The sequence below is a fragment of the Amia ocellicauda genome, chromosome 15 (genome assembly GCF_036373705.1).
Source record: "Amia ocellicauda isolate fAmiCal2 chromosome 15, fAmiCal2.hap1, whole genome shotgun sequence".
In the NCBI taxonomy this organism is placed as follows: domain Eukaryota; kingdom Metazoa; phylum Chordata; class Actinopteri; order Amiiformes; family Amiidae; genus Amia; species Amia ocellicauda.
In genome coordinates this window covers 15,096,920-15,123,225 of record NC_089864.1, presented here as the reverse complement: position 1 = coordinate 15,123,225, position 26,306 = coordinate 15,096,920, and the positions used below count along the sequence as shown (strand labels likewise).

Here is a 26,306-nt window from a genome sequence, read left to right as displayed (position 1 = left end):
GGGCAGCAGGTCAATACAGTCTACCCACAGGAAGAAAAAACAAAAGTTCACATTATTGAAATTATACCCTTTAGTGGCAAAGATGGTACTGTGAGTGCCTGGAAGGACATGAATGGATTAGACTGGAAACATTTGTCCTCCGTGTCTCCTCAGAGCAGGCTAAGCACAAGCAGATCATTTGAACTTCACCCAAACTGCAAGAAAATTAAAGCCTCGGGCTGGACTCGAGACCGGACAGAAGAAAGTATCACACGGTCATCGACAGCAGTCCCTGGTCTCCTGACACGGCTCCTGCAGCGCCCAGAAAGGGGCAATTGTGCACCGACACCCACAGGGCACACCGATCAAACCGATCAAACCAAGCACCTCTGCTCGATCGTGCTGCAGAAAGGAAGTGTCAACACTTTGAAGGTTAGAGAAATAATTAAAAACTAATTTTCAAATGGTTTCATTGGCCCCTCTACAATGAGTTAATTTTCTACAAGGCTTTGATGTCTAAGAAGCCACTCATTCCCAGATTTTTAAACAATACCAGAGAAAATAAATGAACGTAGTTATGCTGTACATTTACAAAATACTTTGAATCAAGTTAGAAGTAGGGGACAAGGCCAAGGTAGATGGGGGCAGGTTAAAATGCTACGGATTCCTGCAGCATCTTGTGCAGGTGAGCAGCATTTTAGAGATGTTGCTTTCACACTATTTCCCCACTATTTCAATACTCCCAATGTCATGGACCCTGACCCCCAAGCCCCCCAACCAACCCCCAGCGACAGACGCATTTCCCTAGATGGATGATGGAGTGGCTTCAGCATGCAGTCTTAAATCAAACTCAACACTGCAGTCAGGAGAGCTTTTCTACTTTATTACAAAGAGAAGAAGCTTTAACGTGGTCAGAAAATACAAGATTGATCTGTTTATTTTTTTTATTTGTTTTTTTTTTCCTATGAAATGCTGCTGTGCAAACAGCCAGAGTGAAATGCCTCAGTTCTCTTCCTCGAATCCCGTCGTGTTCACTTGGGTATGGATGTCCTTGGTTGCTGAAAATCTGGCCCTTTTTTGTTTTGTTTTTTTAAGTGCACAGGGCGACACCGTGGTCCCCAGACCAGCAGTTCCAGAATGTCCTGTTTCCATGTATTGCATCCATGCACACCTCCTAAAAATGAGGTACAGCAGGGCAAGTATTTTCCAAAATAGATGTCATATATATATAATATATACACATTCGTACATACATATCTTTATTCATGTGATGTCCAAAAATTAAAAAAATGTACACGTTTATTACAAAATCGTAACAAAGACTGGACAGTGTTTTGCTCATTCTGGAACGATGAAGCTCAGTAATTCACAACCCTGGAAGACTGTCCAGAGGTTGTGGCAATAACGTTCACTTAAACAGTCTCGTATTAAGCTAGGCAGAAAACGCCCTTCAAGAAAAGCAGGGAAGGGACAGGGGTGGGGGGTGGGATAGGAGAGGGAAATGAAGGGGAGGGTAGAGGGCAGATGGAGGAAATAAAAAAAAAAGGGGGGAGGGAAAAGTGTACAGGCTGCTTATCCTTCCAAACAAAATACGAGAAGTATCTTCACATAAAAAATGCACAAACAATTTTTGTGTTTTTTTATTACCAATAGTGCTACAATGAACATTGCATTTTTCCTGTCTTGTTGATATTGTTCTTGGATTTATTTATTTTCTGTTGGTGTATGGTGTATCGTTTCGGTTTTAACACTTTGGAAAATTAAGCATAAGCCTATTATTTTCTTTGTCAGTGTTCCTGCCTTTGAACAGACGGGCGTCTGAAAAGAGGCGTAAACAAAATTCAGACCCTGCTCAAACTAAAAAAAAAATAATAAAAAAAAATGAAAGAAAAAAAAAAAAGGAGTAAAAATAAAAGAATAAGCTTAGGTTTTGGGCAGCACATAATTAGTAAGGCAGGACCTCGAAATGGTGAACCCTCCGCCTAAGTCAATTGCCAGATCCTCAAGGAATAAAAACCAGGATGCCTGAGCAACATCAGTTTCTGCAGTTTCAGTGAGTAATGTGCTGAGACAGCCATACCCCATGAACAGGGAAGTCTTTTAGAAGGCTTGCTGAGCTGGGTTATAGTTGAAGGTTGATGGCACATGAGGCCTCTCTTCTAGTTTGTCGTATTCCAGGTGAAACTCCTGAAAACAAACAAATACAGACAGACTATTAGTGCTGTTTCCACTCATGAAAGCAATCTGGAGTGGTGTAGAGCAAGGAAACTGAACTGCTATCACCAGACTATAGAGGTCCTGGGGCCGGTTGCATATACATAGACTAAGTCTTTGTCTTAGTATAATTATAAGTCACACTAACGATAGACACTCAGTTAAATCTGTTGCATTAAACACTCTTCCTTAGACTGGTCTTTCTTAATCATGCAATGCATTCTGGGAATTTTAAGACACTTGAAGAAAAACAAACATTGTGGACGTTTCTCTAGAACACACGGTTCCAGTTGAACTGAAAATCTATGCTCGTTATTGGAATATAATGCAGAAAAATATATACTTCGGGCGACATTTTCTGAAACTTGCACTAACGCACGCAAACACAAGGAGGGGGATAAAATAATAGTTAAAAGATTTTCAGAAACGGTAGGAGCATGTATTAAAACAAATTTCAGAGGAAACATCCACATACTGGAGGAAGACAAGCAGTTTCAATGGATAGATAGACTTAAATTGTAAGTTAGCCTGGGGGTGGGGGGGTGACATTTTCAGGCTAAGTCTTAGCAAATTTTTATGCATTAGACTAGTCTAACTGTCAAATTAAGACTAGTCTAATACAGATTTATGCAACCGGCCTTTAGTCTTATTTTTATTTTATCTTTGTGTGCATTTCTCAATTGTTTCATACAAGGCACCAATCATGTTAAAATAAATAAATTAATAAAATGCACTCAAAGGTTTGAGCAAAACAGTGAGAGGACTAGTCTTTCTTGCAAAAATTGCAGGACACTACAGGGGGCAGAATGAGTGCAACTTCTACAAAGAAAAAACAAGTGAGGAAGTCAGTTTAGTCAGTGAGCTTTTCCAGTCTGGAGCAATAAGATAAAGTCAAGGACCTGTGGGTTCATATGGGAAATGTTTCGGAAATGTTCTCCAATTCTGTTCACTGTTAAATTACAAAACGTTTTCTGCGTTGTTATTCTCCCCAACAGAAATCATGCCAAAGACAAGTCTCGCTAGCTTTCAAATTAAAAACGACAGATTCTATTCTATGAACAATTCGCATCAAGGGACAGAGTAGAAGTTGTAAGCAGGAAAGATCTTAAGAGACAGCAAACACACACAGACATGGGTTACCTTTAAAACCCTCAAAAACAGCTTGGGCACCTCAAGAACAGAGGGTGTGTGTAAGTTTGACACAGAAATGCATAGAACAATCAGGGAAGAAAACTACATTCTTACAAGCTGTCAAGGTCACAAGATTTATGAGCTGTCCTACTTTAAGATTTTGGAGCACATGGAGTCAGAAAAAGGCAGCTGGTGAGGAGACTAATGCTCTGCCCGGTGATCAGGAGCACAGACTTACCAGATGCACTCCTTCTCCCCGGGTAAAGGCTAAAGACAGGGTTAGTCCAAACTCTCAGTCAGAAAAAGAAGACACCGTAATGCCTCCCAGGGAAAGATTAGTGTAAAAGGTAGTGGATACTCAAACCAATACCTTTACCTTAGCTACCTTCCTCCAGTTAAGACAATCAAAGAAGTAGTATGTCCCCCTCTCGTAAGTGTTGGTCTTTATTGTTGGCTCCATCCCCGGTGCCCTTGTGATCCAGACTCTCTCTTCTTTGTGGTACCTCCAGTCCCGGTTGAAGCTAGACAAAGGAAAGAGGGGCAACAAAAGCAAACCATATAAACAGATACTTTTTTTTTTTTTTTTTTTTTGCAAAGACCTCACATGACAGTTCTCTTACAGCGTTGCAACCATAACCTCAAAAGCCCTTCCTAGTTTTAGCGCTGGTTTAAAAGGCGTGCTCGTGTGTCAACAGCACTGCCCACAATCAGCATTGCAAGCAGGACTCCTGAGAGCTTTCTCCCACCGCTCAGGAAACCAAGTCCTGCTCTACGAGGGATACGCCGAGATCAACAAACACTCTTTCAGTTCGTTCCCAACCCTCAATTCTGACCCAAGCCACTGGAGGTGAATGGCATGGAACAGCAATGGAAACATTTTGTGCATCTCAGACCTCTCTGAAAAGCTTGAGTAAGACGAGTACCTACAGGCCAATCCCCACAACTCTATGTGAATCCCTTCGATGAGTAGAAAGCAGTAGCAACTAACCGGCACTTCCAATGCAAAAATAGACAGTCGCGTCCTAAAGGATAGGAATACAGCCATGCCACAACTAATTAAACTTAGAGGAACACTTAAATATATACAAAATTATATATATATATATATATATAAAAAAAAAAGGAAACATGCACCGGGGAAAAAACAATATTGCAACATTAAAAAATCTTCCATGTCAAACAGTGCCGTTCAGAGCAGCATCAAAGAACCCTTTCAATCTCCATAATCTGATGTAAAGCGTCTTGAGCCAAGCAGCTGCCAATTTATCTTATAAACAGACACTACTGTCTGAGGGGGAATTCAAGACGAAGCGCTGCAAATGAAAGTCTGATCTGAAAACTGTGAAAAAAGCCAGCTAATAAAGAGCAAGCAAAGAAACACTGCTAATCGTCTGAATAATGATTGCCTCTGTTTCTGTTCTCTGAAAAGTATTTATGTTTACTCTGACACTGAAGAGTGGAAAATAAGTTGCCCCGTTTGTAATCCAATTTACTTAAGTTTGTTTGAAGTCATTTTCATGTACTTTAATTCCTTACTAAAGGGAATACTGATTATAGCCCGATTGTGTCACTATGTAAATGTTGAAAAAGCCCTGACCTTTATCTATGTTTATTGATTGGTATTCTATCTATATGTATATATCCATCTATCTATCCATACATCAATAAAGAAAAAATGAAAGTGAAGGTTAATGCACAAGCCTATCACTTCAGGTAACTTGGGTTCAAATTTGGTCACAAGTGAAGAGAGGTTGCTGATCATCAAATAATGAATCAGGTTAAAAGACTGTGTTAGTTAGGGGTGTTTAGTGCAGGAAGGTGGTGATCTTGAACCAGTCGCCACCTCGTCTCACGATCATAGTCAGACACAGACTACTGACACTACTGGAATTTAATCACAAAAAGAGTCCAGAGGAAAATAAAGGGATTTCACCCCGATGTTCACTCAGTCTTGGGCCCGTTCTAAGGCTGCCCTGGCTACGATCATATTTATTGCTTTTTTCATCAGCTTGTCATTGATAAATTAAAAAATGCCTTTGCATTACAAGACAAGTTCCAGGGCTTTATTTCACAATCAGGAGCAATGTAATAAATCGTTTAACCCCTTATTTGCATACCAGAAGAATCTGTGGTTATCTGTTCCATGCCTCTCCAGTAGAAAATGTAAAAGAAGGGATTTTCCAGAACCACTGGTTTGTATAGCAGTGGCAGGTTGTCTATCCAGGAGAATAATTTCTAACTCGTGATCTGAACCAAGATGGAATACATTAATATTCAGGGCTGGAGGCCTGGACTTGGTAGAGATGAGCCGCAATTCAAGATTTTGTTCTAAATGAGGAGAGAAAAGAATAAGTGCAAGGTGCCAGACAAACATAAATGCTTTGACATGCTGTTGGCAAGAAATCAACAATTTTTCCATTTCAAATGTACTAAATCACAGAGTCCGATCCCACCTGTTCTTTTTCCTCCTCCACAAGCAGTCTGTGTTCACTCTACCTCTAAAATGATGCTGGATGCAATTGAAACTTGTTTATTTACTGCAAAACGGGTTTTATGTTCCTGTGCCACTGGCCAGCTGATGTTTACTGCAGTTTTACCATGGCCAATTTAGGTTAAATGCCGCTGTGTATTTCATCAGTGAAGCAGCCCTCCTCAAGGACTGTGGGGAAACCCAAAAGCCCACTGAGCAGCAACTGCTGCCAAGCCATTACACAAACATCCGATCAACAGAGGGGTCCTTTCAAAGGTAAAACACTGACAGCATTTACAACATAGGACTAAATCTGCAGCCAACCTCATGATCCAAACAGAGAAAGGTCAAACACAGCATGCTGCACCATTGAAGTTTAAAAACTCAAACCAAAGCGATTCCACAAGGAGCATGTTTCGAATTATTTTCGCCCATGTTTTACTACAAGGACTTTTCTTGGTTATGGAACTTGGAGAAGTTTAAATAAAATATATTTTCTATTTGGACCTAATTCTACTTTCCAAAGTCGTCCTACTGACCACATTTCTGAGTCATCGGAAATTGTACATATACAACCGTATATATTTACATACTCCAAGGTAAACACTAGATATATTGTATAAGACAAGTTCTCACAGTTCCTTGGAGATGATCTGCCAGGAGGTATGCATATATTTACAGTTTTACTCAACCATACAACCTCTCTTCACCTTTTCTCAATGGCTTGAAATCACCGTACTTTACTATATTTAGCTGTTCATTTTTCTCCTTTCCATTTCCTATGACTTTTCCAGCCTCTGAAATCACATCTGCAATTATCCAGTTTTTCCAAGACACGTGGGATGTGGGAACCCTGCCCTTATTGGGGGATCAGAGGAGTGCACCATGCCGGCACCGGATCTGGGGGTAAAGAAGCACTTGTGTTCTACTTTCCCCTGCGTTGCCTCGGAAAGAAACCTGCACAGTGAAGCCTTTAACTCCTGTGTTATGTACTTCACTAACATGTGCTGCCTAGGATGTCTGGGTTAAATCATTTTACTAAGACTAATATACTAGTGCAGTAGCCCCCAAATCAAGTTTTGTTTCAGTTAATGGGATGTTTAAACCTCTATTATACTGCAATAAGTACATTATGATCATATGTGCATCTGACATCTGAGAAAATATGGAAATGGAGAGAGATCCACGTAAGACACAGAAAAGCTCCTAAAAAAAGATCACGGCACATATTCATGAACAGAAAACAATAAGCACTGTTAATATCTTTTAGAACAGATTTACAATTTTTTTGCCATATCTAGAAGTGGCATGATATTCCTTAGCCACAATGGCAATACATTCTCACTATCTACTCATGAAACAGTAGCATCAATTCAGCAACTATCAGCAATAATAAAAACAATGTATAAACAATTCAATCATTTTAATCACAACAGAAAAACGCTCTAAAACCACTCAGCAATTTTCAGTGTGGCTCGTGCTTGAAAGTGTAAGTACACACTCCTAGACTCCTCCTCCCTGTTGTCAGACACTGTTAGGGCCGCAAGCTTTTAAATGCTGCTACAATATTTGTCTTTGAGTCGTTTAGATAAGAAAGACAAACGTTTTCTTTTCCTCATGTCAACTTGTCCCCTTATCGCTCTTCATTCCTGTTGAAAAACTGCTAGTACAGCACGCACCACAATTATCATTCTTCCAAAAGAAATCCTGATTTCTAGCCAATAGGATCTTAAAGCATATGTTTTATGCATACTACCAAGTATGACAGTTCCCATATGAATAATCACTGTTGTTACACATTGAATCACCTAGACTACAGCTTGGGCCATCGAATGAATGGACTCAATGGAATCGGAAACAATTTAATTACAGTAGGATTTGAGCCTGAAAATGACAATTTATAGATTTAAGATTAAAACCACAGTACACTGATATGCAATATGGTTCACTGATGTGCTTTAGTATTGTCACACTCCAGTATTGAAGATTTTTGCCAATGGCTAAAACAGTGTAACCATGTGTTTCTACCTCAGACATTACGAACACACACACACACAACACTGTCAGACAGATAAGGTATGGCTGTAGATATAATGCCGAATGTCCCACTTCTGCTGAAGTGACGACAGCTGGAATGTGTTCCATTATAATGTGCATGTGAAATAACATTTAGTATTCCATTAAATCTTCACTTTTAAATCCAGGGCTCTTAAGTGCACACTCTTGATATATTTGCCTGTTATTTTGTAAGTGTTGTATCATTTGGATTATGATAAGACACTGCATTTTGTATCTGCACTGCTCATCTTGGACTGTAAATATGAGCTGATGTACACTGAACAAAAGGATTGCAAGGGGGAGGTTTCCACTGGGCTTGAAGATTACCATATGAAATAAATGTTACATAATTCTATTATTTTGAATAGAAAAACAACAGTTATAATCATCACTTGCTGCAAAAAGAGAGGTTGGAGAATGTAGCAAGTTAACTGGCTAAAATTGTGCTCAGCTGTGATGTTACTGACAAAACGTAAAATATAAAAGTGTGAGAATTACAAAAAATAACCCGACAATGAGATCCGTAAAGCAAACACAGTAGTTATGACAATACGGTGGAATGTTAAAAGTTGAGACGACATTGAATCTATTAAACTAACATTGACTTAACCATGGATATATCGGTTTTCTAACCCCCCCCACAAGTCACTGAGGCACTGCAAGTTAATCATGCAATCAAGAGTCGTCGTCTGCTTGAACTGGTCAAGTCACAAGTCGGCTCGTGCTGAAGCTAAGCGGCGAGGCTGGGGCTAGACCCTGAACCTTCCCTTCGGTACTGCCTTCCATCTTTCAGACACACAATGACAAAAGTGGAGAGTGAGAAGAAGCCGAATAACAAAATAGGATCTGTTGTGAGAATGGATACATACAGCTCTACTGCTGCTAGAAGTTGTAAGAGGTCTCCTCCGTTCATGTAGTACAAGTAGAATAGCAGGTCTTCTCCATACCGCGACAGTTTTATTGCAGCCAGCTGTATGGACAATGAAGATCAAGATCACTTGTAATCCCAGTCACAATTATAGAAACATTTCCTTTAATAGTTTAGCATTTACTTTTCTTTGATAATAGTTCATAAAGCAACAGCATCAAACTTCTTAAATGGTTTAAAGTGGTAAGTTGTATCTTAGCTAAAGACGTTTCAGACATTAACCATGTGATCTCAGTGCTTCAAACTTCTCATGTATTCTAGATCACTGAAATACTGTCCAATGGAGTAATACACTCTGCACTTTTATATCGCCGCGCAAATCAGTGGGCTTTGGTGTCATTTTGATGGGATATACCAATATCTTTAACGTTCTACATGAGTTGTGATGGGACAACTGCAGCCATCCATTAAATTGAAGATTTACCAAGGTTTATATGAAAAAGAAGAATATGAAAAGGCCAAAAGTTATTATTCTCGTCAGAACCTACCTTATCCCTTATGTGAATGTTCGTTAAATACTCAGATGGAACATGGAAGTCTGAGGAAGCAAGAGAGCAAAATGTCAGCACATAGTCTGAGGAAGACTTCACTTTCTCAATTCTTTCATTCCCTGCATCACGTACCAATATCTTGAGGTCGGCAAGGTGCTGATGCCCAGGGCGATGCAAATTTGGGGTAGAGATTTCTGTGGGAGAAAGTAAACATTGTCATTCCAGAGCCAGAACACAAATGTGTGCAATACTATTTTACCACATGACTAAAAACAACAGATTTCCAATCCCTGGATGGTGGAGTGGATTGTATTTAGTTTTATTTATTTAATCAATCCAGCAGATTGATACATTTATGAAGCACAAACACGTACTGCGCAGTGCAACCTGAATATCTGCCCAGATCCAACACCAAGCGCATACAAAACTCTCAGACCGGTTCACTGGACCTCGTCTGTCAGTCCCCTCCCCTCCACACCCAAGGTTAGCCTTGTCGTAAATTAGCTCATCCAATTTGTTCAAGCTTTCTCACTGCAGGCACACAACTCTCTTTGAAAGCAAAAGCCCTGAGTCACACATGTCCTCAAAGTGTGTTTGAAAAGGCCGACTCCCTCACATCTCTCTCACATGGAGAGCCAGGCACTCCTGGATGCATCACGCCAGCCTCCAGTGCGTCACGGCGGGAAACAGCTCACCCCTGTACCTCTGGCTGTCAGCTCGGGAATGTATTTGTTCTTTCAAAATGATGTGCCACAATAACAGGCCTAGTGTCACTATTCATAAACTGATCCTAAAAATTGCTTTGAGGTATTGGTATACAGATAAGTCAAAAATGTAGCTGGGAGGGGAGTTTAAACTTAAAGTGAAGAGCAGGAGTCTAGAACTCCTCCCCTTTTTACCTTTTATAATACATTTTTATATAAATACAATGAAGGAAATACAAAAACACCACCCAAGCAAAAACCACACCACAGTGTGGGAAATACTCATGTTTGGTGTTGACACATTGCCAGTATTTACAAAGTTTGCCACTGGAGAGCGCCAGTGCATTCGGAGGTACAGTTTTATAGAAGATATTGATGTCTTCTGGTATATTGGCATTCGCTTCTAACTTCGGGGTGTAACAGAAGCCCCTGATGAACTCTAAATGAGACTTCATATATATGTAAGTGAGGAAATGCTTTTTGTTTCCCTTCAAGGCTTTTATTTTCCCATCCACACTGCCAAGGAGATTTTTTATCATAAATAAGTGGATTTTTAATTTGTATGCAACACAAACACTTACTGTGGTACACAAATTAAATATCTGTACATTACTAACAGAGATGTATCCAAAACAAAACGCATCCAAAACTCGGACATGGTCACTGGACAGTCTGTCAGTGCCCCCCTGTCACTGAAGTCAAGTAGTACAAAACTCTAGGAAAAATGTAAAGAAAACAAATAAAAAGGAAAAAACACCTTTCTGCTTTGTGGAATCCGTTTCATGAAGCTACTGTGCACATTAAAATGCTTTATTAATGCCTCATTCCAATGGGGGAAAAAATTCACACACACTGGGGATTTAATATGAACAAGAGCTGAACAATAATGTGTACACTATGAACACAGACAAATATATACAGCTCTGGAAAAAAAAAAAAAAAAAGAGACCACTGCAAAATTATCCGTTTCTCTGGTTTTACTATTTATAGGTATGTGTTTGGGTAAAATGAACATCTTTGTTTTATTCGATAAACTACTGACAACATTTCTCCCAAATTCCCAAATTATGGAATGGAATGACTGCCATACATGTAGCAATGCTGATTTAAGAAAAAATTGCAGTGGTCTCTTAATTTTTTGGAGAGCTGTATATATAAATAATGATTGAAGCCAGACTATCTTGACCCAAGTTCAGACCTGCAGCCTGATTGTGTCAAAATGTGCTGCTGAATCCGTGACACTATACATGCAGGACAATCTATCCCTGAACTGCATGTATGTTCCTTTATCTCTTCAGATGAAAAACCTGAGATATATTTTTGTGCAGACTGCTTATCCCTGTAGTTGTGAAAGTATACAACCTGATCTGTTGGTCTTTCGCATCACAGTCAGTCTCTGTCTTTATGCAACACGTAATCACTCTGGGATTATTTTTTAAATCAACTCACTACTTCAATTCCATCTCATTATAAACAGAAAGTTGTGTAACATTCAGTCCCTCAATACCAAGGCTGTCTCCTAAGCGAGATAATAAAATATTTAAAACATAAAATGTTTAAATCTTTAAGTACCTAAAAAATATTCAAACTGTGAGAAGTATACAAAAAAAGATGCTTATTGTTGTGTACATATTCTTCCAAAATACACTCTCTCCATGAAGATGGTTGATTTGGAAAGAAAATGTTGTGGAGGAAATTCACCCTTAATGTGAGTTATGGTAGCGAGTAAATGAAATAGTAATGATACTTACTCAGGAGAGTTGAGATTGAGTCCTAGTGTTGTCAAGTCACTTCCTAACGCCAGATGTACCATTCCTGGGTCCGTCTCCGCCGCTCGGATAAATGTTAACAACCCAATCATTCCGAACTGGTCCGTTACCATTCCTGAAGGAATATTTGTCACCCGACCTAAAGAAAAATAGATATTTGACAAAATTACACAAACGCTCTCAATGGTATAATAAAACCTCGGGAAGTTAATGTATTTTTTATGTAACCTGCTCTCATAGCTCAGCTCATAGCTTTAGGATATTTGAGGCACTGGCCTTGGTAATTTTCATAAAAAAAGATTTAAAAACGTATATATCAACAGAATAGGAATAAAATACTGCCGTGATTTCCCCACTCATAGGGAGATTTGCCGGAGGAGTCTGGTGAAAGACGTGGCTGTGACAAGTTTTCGGGTTTGACGAAGAATTCAGAAAATTCAGCGCGAACAAATAATGTTGTAATAACAGAGATTAGATACTAAATCAGAAAATACAGAGAAACTGTCTGTGACTTATTCAACCCATATATTGTGATGTATAGATACCTGTCAGCAGCAGATCTGGTAAAATCATGAGTTCCAAATTCAGGTCGGCCAGGAGATGACAATACTGCATTTATCTACTAGTTCTCAAGCAGAAATGCTACAGTCCTTATCAACAATTTATTTCTCCATGGAACAATACGTTCAACAACAAAACAGTAGAATGAAGTGGACAAACCCAGAACTTATGTGTAGATAATTATACCTGTGGTACCTTGTGTAATTATTTTCAGATGCAAATACATTTTATGAAAATGATGAGACTATCTTTAACCTTGTTTTGAATTTTGCACCAGAGACAAAAAAAAAAAAACATTCTACGAAAGAAACAGGAAGTGTGTGATAGTTCTCTGTCAATCACAACTCATCCAAATCTAGTACCACAGCGCTGTCACCAAAACTTCCTATCAGCAAAGACAGAATCACATGTAGTAAAAAGTGTGTACATGTTTGACGTGTGGAAACACAGGGCTGTTCTTACCGTCGGGTAACACCTGAATCCCTTTCTTCTGCTGGTTGTTGTTTTGCGCTGTTGAACTTTTGTCTCCGGGGAATTTAGGCCCATCTGTACTAGATACATTCTTGCCCGATGAGTTTAAATTCTAAGATTAGGAGGTTAAAAAAAAGGGAAAGATATTGATTATGGAAATTATTATTCAGACATCTGCTTATAGGTTTCAAAAGTTTAAAGCAAACCTAGAATTAACTTGGCAAAGAACGTCCCAACAAACCTGCTGAAAGCCAGGATTGAACTGAAATGTCTGTGTACATTATTATTATTGTGATCAAGCAAACTGACTTCCTTCTATACGAGACATGCTTTGCCCAGTGATATAGCTACCTGTCATTGTATGGATGGTAAAGCTTGTACAATTAATTATAAAAACATAAGAAAGAACATAAGATTCTTTAATCTGTCAGTTGAGTCTCGGATCTCCCCGCTTTCAAGCATTAAATGTATGCGGCCACACCTGTCTACACATCCATTTCGAAAGGGTGTCAACATTCCCAATACACTGTGGTGAATGATGTGTTGTAGTTCCCCTACCGGCATGTCTGTTCTTGCGTTTGCATCAGTAGCTTATTACAAGCCTCTGTTTTTCTGGTACAAAACAGAAGGCCCACCACAAATATAGGTGTTCTAGCTGTTAATCTTGCACAAATCAGGCCCATTATGTGTGCGTGTAATCAATACACTTGTTTTTAAGGTCTTTAAACGTTTACTTTTTAACTTCTTTTGAAAAAGTATGATTGTGTTGCTTTTGCTCACCAATTTACTTGTCATCTTTCACTCAGAGAATATGAAATATCTGAAGTGAATTCCCAAGCTGTCTGCCCAGGATGAGAGAGAGTTGACAGTAGCAGTACTCACGGATTTACTGTCATCGTTACTTGATGTAGGGTCCTTATAGCTGGAGCCAGGCAGTGCAGGAAAATCCTCGTTATGGATGGAGAAGTCTTGGGACTGTTCGCTTGAAGGTTTCGTTACCATCCCAACTGCAGGAATTGAGGGGAAACATATGATATAGATAATTGTAGGATAAAGTTAAAGCCAGTAGGATAGAATATTAATATCTCCATATATTTCACTTTGAAACAAACAAAAAAAGGACTGCAAAAGATGTTCAGTATATAGTATTTCATTTGATCTCAATAAACCAAATGACTGGTAGATGTTGGGGGGGAGGAAAAACATCACATGCCAAGACAGAAAGGACTCCACTATGATCGAGCCATTTGAAGAAAGATTCTCTTAAATACACAAGTGTCCCAGAACAAGTACAAAATGGTGCAATAAAGCTCATGCCTTGTAAGCCCCTGAATTACATACACAAACTAAGACCCACTGAGAGTACAGTATCTAAGCCAACTGATCTATTGTGGGAAAACAAACTATTTGCACTGACATTCTCATTGGGTAAATAAAAAATGACTATGCATGTGCGAGAGATGGATACATTTCTAGATGTATATATAGGTAGACAGACAGTCATGGTTACTGAAAGAAAAGCAGACACCATGTCCCACTGATTAATTTATGGATTGAAGTGTATAAAATAGCACTTTTTGTTTGAAATTAAAGAACAGTTAATACTGACAAAGGAAGCTCAGTGGGAGATGGGATAACTACCGTTTCTCCTGGTTGACACCTACAGCTCCAATTGAACACAGTACATCACTGACAGACGGACAATATGAATCCCACATGAGTTCATTCTCAATATGTTATAAAAAGTCCTCCCTCGAGATTAATTCCATATTAATTATATTACGTCTGTAATGAGCACTGATGATTTTTTATTGTTCCACAAGCAGAATACACCATAAAAGAAAATTAGCACGCTCTGTATACTGTGTAACTTAGGATCAATTTAAGCCATTTAAATGTATTCAATAGAACTGTAAGCAATTTGATGTCTGAATGTTGGTGAGCAAAGTGTAATAAAATTGTATTAAAATGAGCTCTCAATGTATACTGAAATCAAAGCTATTAAATGCTGTTAAAAAGGACAAAAATGCAGGCTTTTTACAACCCGAGAGGTTCTGATGCATTAGCATTTAATATTATAGTGCGGTCAGTTGTCCTTTGATGGGAGTTTTGCTTTTGTGAATTTAATATGCCTTTCATTGCAGGAAAAAATGCCATTGAATTCTAGTCAAATGAATACCCAACAACTATATCATTTTAGGGGGTGTAATTTCAGCTGTGCAATTACAAATATGGTATACAAGGTAAAATATCTCACCAAGCTGAAGACCAAGGTGGATACTTTTAAACTGTCTTGCCCCCCTTGCATTGAAAACACTTCCTGATATTGATTAGTTGGGCAGTTCTTTGTAGTTCAGTGTCAATTACTCCATTTGTAAACTGGCCTCCATGTTTGGTGTCCTAATCTGGTTTATCAATGTGAAATCCATGCATTGTAAATGTATAAGATTAGTGTACATGCCAGAGAGTAAGTAATGTAATGTTGAAATCAGCTAATTTTGTCCACTCTTCAGCCAACATTCCGGCACGCCCAATCGCAACACAATCAAAAGGGCCTGTCGACAAAGCAAGAACTGAATGGGACATTTTCACCGGAGTCTTACCATAGGGAGCCCTTCCAGCCAAAGGATTTAGTAACGGAGTTGGGTTTCCGCTTCCTTCCCTTCTATTTCTGTCTGCTAATGCTGGGAAGTCGGAGAGATCCAGTCCCGTCACGTTTTCACTTCCGTCTGAAACGAAGGTTTAATATGCTGTAATCGACTTCATAGATGATATCCACAGGAACATGGAATATATTATTAATAATGGCAGGAGTGGTGTGTTAAGCACGTACATGGAAAACAATGGCTCCTAAGGGAAGGTGAACACCTACTTAAAGCCCCTGTGATTAGGAGCCAAAGAATAGAATGACAGGACATAATTCAAACACACAAAACCCCGACAATTTCAAAACGGCACACACTAGAAAGATATTCTGACATTTTTGTGCACACCTGTATTATGTGGTAGACTCACGCATTCAGGGGCACTTTAGAGGTTTGCAATTGATACCATTATAAGAATCAAAACTGCCCTGGCATTGTCAGCACTTCAGTCAGATGTGATAAATGTGTTCAAACACTCACAAAAAGCTGCGTATTTTTCTAAAGCACACTATGTGGAGGCACTACAATTCTCAAAGTATTAGAAGCTACGTCTGGAGAGATTTTTCAAGTTAGGGAAACAAGATATGCCATTCTGTTTACACTTTATAACAATGTAAATATCACGAGAGATAAAACTGCAGGTAAGGGCTTTTAATTCGACCTTGTATGTATTTTAAAACACCCAGATAGACAGCTTATTACAAGTCATGCTTGTTTGACAGAGGACTGTTTCTTGTACCAAGATGCGCAGCGTCACCGTCTTGGGTCAGCTGACCTATGGAATTGAGAACACTCACCTGTTCCATTGAAAATGTTGCTTGATAACGAGTTGTTCATCCCAAACGCCTGGTTCCTGTTCATTCCAAATCCTGACATACTGCAACAACAGACAAACACGAGAATTAACACCACAATAAAATATAGCATTCACTTTATTATTGCATAATACAACTATTAATGCATAAACACTTGATTGTTCACACACACAGAACACAGGCGTGTATCAAAGTTCACAGTAAAACCAAAGATCGTTCTCAGTCTAGACAAAGAAATTAATACACCAATTGCAAGAAACGTGTCCGCCTCAATTACAACCACAATGAAAAAGCATTGTGTGCAATGTACTCATTCAAAGGCCGTCAGTGGACCTGCAATGGCAATTTAATCTCATTAATTCAACCAAGTTAAATGGTCTCAGGGCTGCCTCCAAACAAAAATGTTTGTTTGTTTTTGTGGTATCTGGGAGATTTGGAGTCATGCGCCCTGGAAGCTAAGAGATCGAACACCGGTCTGATTCTGTTTGCAACCATATAATGGATTAAAATAGATTGACATTAATCTCTTAAAGGTTTGTGGGTTCTTAGCCTTGGACATTGCCAGGTTCTAGTGGCATGCAGGTCAGATAGAGGACTCTGTACAAGCCTGATCTACACTGCCAGTGTCAGGAGTGTCAACATTCAGACCAGGATGAAAAGAACTCCCAAAATATTTCATCTCTCTTATATGGAGCACAGAAATTATTAATTGGCTGAGAAATACATTAAAAGATGTCCTTTTAATGCATGTTGACCAGCTTATTAAAATATGCAAGGAAAATGGGCCATCGACCATTACCAATGTTGTTAATTATTTTAACTTGCAATTATTAAAACAGGATCAAAGCACTGTCATGCTGGAGGAGACAGACTGTGAATAATCTGCTCCTCGGCCGCCAGTGCAAAAAACACAGACTTCATAAACAAAGCCCAAACTTAAAATTATACACCTATCAGACCTACACTCTCCTGCATCAGAGAGACGAGACCACGTTTCATCTTCTGAAACAAATTTCCACACATTACATTTTCAGATCAAAAAGAGGGGAAAGAAGGCTTTGGGATAAAGCTCGATAAGAGATCCACAGCTATTTCTACTTGCCAAGTAACAAAATGTGTCTGTGTGTCCCGATTCTCAGAAATACATTATCTAAAAAAAATAAACTTCATAAATCTTGAGCTACTTTCCGAATACCAACATTGCAAATTCAACTCGGGGAAAAAGATAAGGCTCCAATTTCATAGCAGCTACGGACTCCTGTACCAATTATACTGATGAGACTGACAGAAAGTACATTTAATATTCAAAGTCCACACACGCAGCTTTGTATTATTGACAAACAAGTTAAAAGTGAAATATTCAACAAATAACAGCTCAAAACGCCTGAGCTGCATCAAAACTGCTTTTTAGCCAGAAGGGAAGTACCTGTTAATGGTAAAGGGCTGCCGAGATGGTTGTTGCTTTGGCATACATATTATGCTGGGGGAGCTTCTGTTTGGACTGCCTAACCCTGAACTGCTCATGCTGTTGGTCCTGCCAGACATGCCAATCCCCTGGCCAACCTGGGAGTGGTTCATTATGTTCCTCGTGTTCAGAGGCAGGATACCCCTACGGGAGAAGAAAACACCAGAACTTTGGGATTGCAGACACACATGGGTACAAACTAACCATTAACCAATAATAATAAACACAAGTGGGGAGGAAAAACACGCTCCAGCGGCATGTGGACAAATATTCTCTTTCACAGAACCAGAGAGGGGCCATTGAGGGCTAAACAAAAAATATTATTAAGTGTCAAAGCAATTATTAACAAACAATATTTTGGGGTGTTTACTAAGGACTCTGAGCCACAGACAGGATCTTCCACATATACAAAATAACACTATTCTAAGCCAAATCCATGTGTATCCATTTTTTAATCCCTATAGAAATGTGCTTACTGATACACCTGGTCACACTGAGTAGTCTGATTGGACTTTTGTCGTCTGTGCTAAATTGAGCATTGTCTTTTAAAATCACACCAGAAGGGCTAGTGTTTCAGTGTGGCGTTCCTATTCGTGTATTCCATCACTAAAGCTGGGGGAAGTGTGTTTTAGGCCAGGAGGATGGAGCTCAGGTTTGTGGATTGACCTCCCACTGGAAGGGGACTCAGGAGTACATGTGTGGGGTGGGGGTGGGGGGGATGTTGAGTTCTGCTAAGGATCTAAATTCAGAGAGTGAGCGGTCGACTTGATCTGGTTCGCCACAATAAAGTGGCTTCGGCTAAGGGAATTTGTGGTGAGGCAAAGCATAGATCACCTGGCTTGAACCCCATCTCCCTGGGCTTGGCAGCTCGCCCTGATTAGGTTGATCATGTCTAGAGAGTAACAGGCCAGAGGACTATCAAATGTCCCTTGTTCATGTGTAACTTCAAAAATGGCCATGCTGATTTTGTAAAATAGGGAAGAAAAGAAAACAGAAGAAAAAAAAAAAAAGATCAGGCAGAGTCAACGAACATTGAGTGCGCACTGATGTGAAGACCCATTCTACAGTCTCAATTTCTGTCTTACACATTAACTTAACAAATTAGCTGATGTTAGCACTGCAATTAAAATGTAATTGTAGTATTTAAAACAAATCAAGCAGACAGTTTGCAGAAACCATTGAGGGTTGTTTTTTCGCCTCAACAGCACATGGAAAACAATACGACTAGCAAGAAAAGGAAAGCACTGTTCATGAATACAACTAGATCAAAACAGCTCTATAATGCATGCTTTATGAGCACTTGCAATCAACACCACAGCAAAACATAACAGTGGAAAACAGAGAGCAGAAATTGAGGACACTTTCACACCTGCAATGGGTCATACAGTCCCAGAAAATAACCATGTCAAAATCAATACATTTCAATACGTGTTCAGCTTCCTGAAAAACAAGTTAGAAGTAATTCACTCACGTAAGGGTTTTCTAAGGTCAGGTAAGACTATGTTTGCTATGGGGAACTATCTGCAGTCTACCAACACTTAACTAGATGGAGGAGACCCTGTAGCAGAATTCAGATTTATAGATGTGTGTGTTAACTAATAGACGTAAATGTACTGCAATCTCTTAAAGTACCTGTCAATAGCAAAATCAACAGAATACAAACTGCCACAAAACAAGTGCAACCAAATTTGCAAACTAGGCATGTTCCATTCTTAATGTTCACCTGGAGTAATGCACTTAAAGGAGATACGAGTACCTATGTGTATTTTTAATTAATTTCAGCTTATATGAATACCATCTGTGCAAGCAGGAACTAGGGCTCAAAGAAAAACTACTTTTTAAAAGTAGTAGACAATAATTACCCCTGAAACCCGATTGAAGCTAACCAGGTGGAGAGAGAGAGAGAGAGAGAGAGAGAACAAACAACAACAACCGCCTTCAGGCCTACCTGCTCGGTGAGGGTGGAGTATGGAGAGACATTGTCGGTACACCTGTCGTTGGGGTTACATGGCTCGGTAACTGGGTACCTTGTGATAAGCTGCGATTTAACGGAGGGTTATTGTTGCTCATCCCCCTCATTGGAAAGCCTAGTGCACCTAAGACGCACAGAGAGAGAGAAAGAGAGAGAGACAGACACATTACAGTTGCCACCTTCAGTCACTGGATAACACTTTTTTTTGGTGGGGAATCATGATTCTTGGAAAGGTTAAAGAAAATCACACATTTAGGAGAACAAAATATGTATAAGAAGGTAATCAAATACAAATCAAGCGAGTGTACCAAACAGTCTGTTTTTCAATAAACTTCATTTTCACATCCTTGAAGTAGCTGTTTGGTGCCGGTCTACAGTGAAAACCTTATGAGGTGGAACATAAACCCACACACTGTCTTCTGGGCAAACGTCACGCAATGAGAATCATTCTGGGCGCCTATATTACCCACTTCAACATAAAATAAAAATTACAATAACACCAGTTTAATAACATACTTGTTTGTGTGCTGGCTTTTGTTTGGCTTTTTCTCTCTAAATCACACATTTTACTCACAAATATAATGAACAAAATAATAGTATCATTCTGGTGAACCACAATAAGCCACTCGGGGAAAGCAAACGAGTGATTACAATTTAAATCTGATAAAAAGCTTCCGCTATGTATTTCTTTACTCTAAAAACAGGCCGTGCTATAACTTGTACTATGTGAAGAGATACAAAGGCAATGGCCGCGTGTTTCTTGGTCTGGAGGGCTGTGCCATTCGTTGTGTAGTTTGTGGATATCTGAGTGCTACATTTTAATGATGCAACAGTGGGGTGCATTCCTCTGAGGTATCTATGGCAACAGCCCACACCTGTGCCTACATCCCACCCTAAAATTCAATAATTAATGTCCTGTCTTCAGGATGTGTTTCTGCCTGGCAGCTTCCACAAGTACTTAACTAAAAGACAATGTCCAGGTAATAGCAGAGGTGTAAAAAGAACAGGGTTACAGCAGTGTTTAACACATCCCCATATCCCACATGACACAGAAACATGGCAAGAGTGCTTACTTTGTGGCCCATATAAACTTGCACCAAGCTGAGACAATTGACCTGACGTTGATGGTGATGGCGATGCCAGCATCTAGAAGGAAGAAGAGAAACCGCCAGTTAGATTCTAATCCCCGGAACACAATTGTATTAGGATGACAGAAACCATTTCTTGGCAGCACAAAGAGAGAACAACAGCCTCCTTTTTTCATGCAAATATTCAACTAAATCCTACTTACAACCTAAAATAAATAAATAAAATCACAGCTGCAAACATGTTTAACTCCCCTTGCTGGTATTTTCTGCGGAGCATCTTTCTTTTTGAAATTCCTCTTAAAAGAACAAATCACTGCCTATCAAAAAAGTGGTTCCAAATCAATCAATTATAAACGCGACCATACGCAAAATGCTTTCAAATTTAGAATCCTTTGTTTTTTAATACACGTCATCTTACCGATGATTAAAGGCATCTGTACAGGTATCCTCTGAAATGCAAACTTGTAAAAACTATGAAATTGTGCAATGCTGCAGGACTATCGTAAGAAATATGGCCTTGTAAAAAGTAAAATACAAAAACCTTAAATCTGATTGATCAGCCAAGACACAAACCCTCCTCAGCTGTGCAGCTTTGCTTGTAAAAGAACACACTGTACTGCCTTTACACATCCCAGACAACTTGTTCGGCAGTGCCTATATATTTTTAAAGAAGAAACAATCGTGTTCCCCAGCCAGTCTGTAGAGCTTGATTTTGGCCTATATGTCATCATTATTCAGAAGCCTGGTGCTGGAATTATTTTTCCATGAGATGAAAATCAATTAATTAATGTACCAACATTTTTAAAGAAAACATTTTATATAAAAACATTTTGGTTGGAGCAAGAGGGTACTCAGACAATTTTGCTTCTGACTCTTCACAAACATCTCTCATCTGTTGAATTTTGGTGTTTTTAACAATTTGCTAAATATTATTCTTAAAAGTCTACAACTGCAAAATTTCACAATGGGTAAATATTTACTTTTACCAAATCTGGGCAAGTTAAAGGGCTCACATTTTGCAGATTGTAGTCATGCCATGCCATGCGATACAAAACACAAATACGAATCCAGCTCACTTTGCTCTGTTTATCTTCCAAAATATCAAAGAAAGCTTGCTTATAAAGTGACCTGATTTAACAGAACTGTGTCTTATCTAATGTGTTCTCCCGAGGGACAAACGGGAGCACACTCGGAGCTGATGCAAATACGCGGCATTCTTCACATGTGTCGAGATCAAACCGAAACTCATCATGAAAATGTCATGAGTATTGTTAACACACCTGGGTTTTGCTCCAGGCACAGAAAACTAGGTATATCTTTTTGCTTACTTTGTTGGAAATAACTATGGCAGGATCAAATTCTCTGTTGAGATTTTGTAATAATTAAGAGCTTTTTTTTTGTCTGCAGCTTATTAAAATGTATTACTATTTATTTTTTATTCACTGTTCAAGGGGAAAAGGACTCCCTTTATTATACTACTACAAAATTATTCTGTTTGATCATATAGGCTTATAGTACATGCATTATATATTCAAATATTCAATATCACCTCTTACAAAGAATCATATCAGAACATCATGTTGAGGTCCGTCAGTCAGTGCATTACAAAATAACTGTGGTATACATTTTAATTAATAGATTTTTACCCTATCAGACAAATTAACCTACTCATGATATTGTAATCAATAGTACTCATATATGCGATGTCTTTTACTCTGATCTGGTCAAGCTAATATTTTTTTGAACTAATTCTAGAGGAAACCAAAACAAATACTGTGCAATAGAGGAAGTAAGAGGAAGTAAATCTCACAATACGGAGTACTGTCGACTTTTCCCAGTTTAATCAAAATGGTCTATTTCAATGTTACTGCCTGAAAGACTGCCCGGTAAGCACTATGAGTACTATGGAAACATGAACATATGGACAGTTTATAAAGGCTCCTACCAAATAACCTTAACATTTCTTTCCATTCTTCACCTCTGGAATTTCCTGTCCTTCGTTCCCGATTTATGCAAGGTTTCGATTTGAAGTTGGCTTTCTGTGCCGGGCTGAAGGCATTATCAGCGCAACAGAACGCATGAGGCAGGAGAGGAAGGCTGTCAGACTAACCACTCTTATCTCACAACAGTACAGTTGTGTCTGTTACAAGAAGAGGCTACACAAGGTAACTGTTGCTGTTAGAGGCTTCAGAGACCAGTCAGACCAGAAAATTAATCTGCTGTCAACTGCCCTTTATCGCCTTAATTTGTGTAAAGAGATTTATTTCTGGAATATGACAAATGAGCAGTAACGGAGCGGACATTTGTATGATTTGAGCAGAGGGTATTTTCACACTTTCACACTTTCATTTGCAAATTATTCAAATTGTGGCTCACTTTTAAACTTTGAGGTCCTGTTTGTTTCACACCAAGAAAATGTAACCGAACTTGAATCTTTCCTTTATTTGGTGCTGTATTGTATAACCACAGTAGAAATGGACCATACCAATAGATTAGAGCTATTTTAGTAAACTGCAATGTCAGGTAGCAGTTTGCAGGGAAAGGGAACCAGAATGCATTTGCCTTCACATTCACAAAAATGCTGGCAGTGCAATGTCACACACCTACAGAGTTCGCTTTCAAACAAACCGAGACCACCCCCTTTTCTAGTGGTCTTGGTGCGTTTGGTTTGATCCGCATCCTGGTGCGATTACATCACTCTCAGAGGTTTCAAATATAGCATCAAATGAACCGTACTACACTTCAATCCACGTCAAATTGTATATTAAATGGCTCATTCATAAAATTGTTATATTAAAGCATTCCCTAGTTCGGTGAAGTTTTAGACAAATCATGAATTCACACTTAAACATTCAATCAGCGACAGTCAGCACAACCATTGATAAATACAGACGTCATGGACCGAACGGATATCGTAAGCAACGTTGAGCGCAATAAACCCATGATGAATCACAGCGAAGAGGTGTGATCCACAGAAACAACATTTCCCGTTTGTCACCTGATCAGCACAAAATACTGGGGGAAGGGGCCCAACTCATACACCCACAAGAGTGCCAGGAATGAGTCAGTTAACCCTATGTTCTACACAGTGCAGGCTTTGTTATGATCTGAGGGAAATTACAGCAAGGCCTACTGGAAAACTTGAAAAAACAACAGCGTTGCTGGATTGACAGGACTAAACTGAATCTTATCCGCTGGACAGCTAGAGAATTTGCCGTGCAGTTAAATTATTTAGAGTAACATTTCACAATGCAAGGCTATGTCAAGATCTGAGAGGTTAAAATGCTAGATGGTAGAGTCCAATCCCCAGAAAATGTACAACAGAGAAAGCTGAGAGAGGAGGGTGGGGTGCGGGGTGCGTGGGACTTCTCAAAAGAGAAAGTGGAAGTGAAAAGGGGATGCATACTGGTCTTTAATCACCTAAACTATTTTCCTCAATGGAAATCATATGTGATAATGATAAGCCTTCCATTACAGTATAAAAAACTTATTATCAAGCAAAACACAGGTAAGTGCAAGGTAATACATGCAGGTAACAAAAATGTCCACTATAATTACACTATGGGAGGAATAGAACTAGATGAAGTAACATGAGAAAGACCTAGGAGTCTATGTGGACTCCTCACTTTCTCCATCCAAACAGTGTGGGGAAGCAATAAAAAAGGCAAACACAATGTTAGGGTATATTGTCAAAAGTGTAGAATTGAGAACAAGGGCAGTGATGTTCAGACTGTACAATGCACTAGTTAGGGCTCATCTGGATACTGTGGACAGTTCTGGGCTCCACACTTCAAGAAAGATATCGCTGCTCTAGAGGCAGTTCAGAGGAGAGCAACCAGACTTATTCCAGGTCTGAAGGGATTGTCCTACTGAGAGACTGAGGGACCTGAACCTTTTCACCCTGGAACAGAGGAGACTACGTGGGGACTTGAGTCAAGTCTTCAAAATCATGAAGGGCATCGACCACATCAAACCAGAGGAGCTTTTCCAGATCAGCAGGGACACACGCACCCGGGGACACAAATGGAAATTGGGCTTCAAGGCATTCAAGACAGAAAACAGGAGACACTTCTTCACACAGAGAGGCGTCACAATCTGGAACAAACTCCCCAGTGATGTGGTTGAAGCTGAAAATTTGGGAACATTTGAAAACAGACTGGAAAGGATCCTTGGATCACTCAGTTATTAATGGACACCAAACAAGCACGATGGGTCGAATGGCCTCCTCTCGTTTGTAAACTTTCTTATGTTCTTAAGAACATTCAGTGACAAATCACTCAACAGGACAATACAAATGATAAACTATTCCAGCACAAACTAGTGTGATGCTAAGTACCTGTTGTGCAGTGCTTGTCATTGTTAACTGCAAACTAGATGGTCCCAGGAAAAATACTTTTGAAAAATATATTTCAAGACACCATCAAAGACGGCATTTTATTTATTTTCAGTTCACTTGCACTGTTTATATTTATAACCTGCATATTATATATATTTTGCATTTGTACTATTTGGGTTCTCTTTGAATGAAGGCTTCGGGTTACCAGATAAACTGAAGTTCCTGATACTTTACAAGTTTACATTTATGACATTTTTCCCTACCTTCTAAAAAGATGAAAGGTTTGTGTGGAGAAACATTTTTTTCAGATCAGTAGGTTATAATGAGGGCAATCATTTGTCACATTTATTTCTTCCAGTACAGCTCTGAAAGGCATTATTGTATAAAATATTTTATGAGACAGAGAGGGGACAGATTTATGGTGTGACTGATAACACTGTGCATATTGGTCTGTCCAGATGCACTCAATCCAGATTCAAACTGTGAACACTGTCAACAGTCTTAGTGCTTTAGCTCTCTAAGCAGCATTTGTTTCAGCAAATAGTGTGAAACCACTGACAAGTGTCCTTTCTGCCCCTTACAAATGAACTCCAGTAAAGCTCATCCTTCTCCATTAATTTCATTGACTGGAATTGTACAGATAGTTTAAAACTAGTTTAAAAATACACCTGCAATACATCAAACATCAAATTTGGACATTTCCTGACTTGCAAAGAGAAGCAAAGTCAATTAAAAACCAAGCTTTAACAAACAATTCAAATATTTAGTGAATAAATGTGTACACAGAAGATCTTTTTAAAAATATATTTTTCATAGGCCTACTGTCCAAAATCCATGTTGTCAGAAAAAAAGTGACAACAACATTGCCTGTAGATCTTAAATGTAAATTAAGTGCCCTGTCAATGGTAGGAACACTGTGAGGCTAAGTCTTAAGATATGGAGATGTGAAACACAGAGAAGCTCCCTGCCCTGGTAAAACAGGTCTTCAGAAAATGAAATCAGTTGAACAGGTTTAAAAGGCATTAGGAAAATCAACAACAATAACAAAGAAAAATAAAAAATAAAATAAAAAGGAATGCACTTGAGTAACAAGCAAGATTGTACAATGCAGGAATCATTTGGTTACAGTAATTGTACACTCAAGTATGAAGTGATTCAACTTCATAGCAAAAGCTTTATATCGCATTGCTCAGGAGCTTTGCTTACTTG

At 39.0% G+C, this 26,306-nt stretch overlaps 1 protein-coding gene across 3 annotated transcripts in view; it reads right to left on the bottom strand.

The window, feature by feature from the left end:
* Positions 1-911: 911 nt before the first annotated feature.
* Positions 912-26,306, bottom strand: part of cnot2 (CCR4-NOT transcription complex, subunit 2) — a 53,253-nt gene continuing 27,858 nt past the window's right edge. For 2 of the 3 annotated variants that reach the window (XM_066687213.1, XM_066687214.1), the window contains 14 exons: positions 20,747-20,819; positions 19,650-19,797; positions 18,536-18,661; positions 17,663-17,845; positions 16,219-16,298; positions 15,380-15,505; positions 13,659-13,783; positions 12,768-12,888; positions 11,727-11,883; positions 9,404-9,465; positions 9,269-9,318; positions 8,722-8,822; positions 3,701-3,845; positions 912-2,166 (listed from right to left, as the gene is read on the bottom strand). In XM_066687213.1, coding sequence (XP_066543310.1) covers positions 2,080-2,166; positions 3,701-3,845; positions 8,722-8,822; positions 9,269-9,318; positions 9,404-9,465; positions 11,727-11,883; positions 12,768-12,888; positions 13,659-13,783; positions 15,380-15,505; positions 16,219-16,298; positions 17,663-17,845; positions 18,536-18,661; positions 19,650-19,797; positions 20,747-20,819 — 1,584 coding nt within the window. In that variant the 3' untranslated portion in view covers positions 912-2,079. The remainder of the gene's footprint in view (positions 2,167-3,700; positions 3,846-8,721; positions 8,823-9,268; positions 9,319-9,403; positions 9,466-11,726; positions 11,884-12,767; positions 12,889-13,658; positions 13,784-15,379; positions 15,506-16,218; positions 16,299-17,662; positions 17,846-18,535; positions 18,662-19,649; positions 19,798-20,746; positions 20,820-26,306) is intronic. The other variant, XM_066687215.1, reaches the window with a different exon arrangement.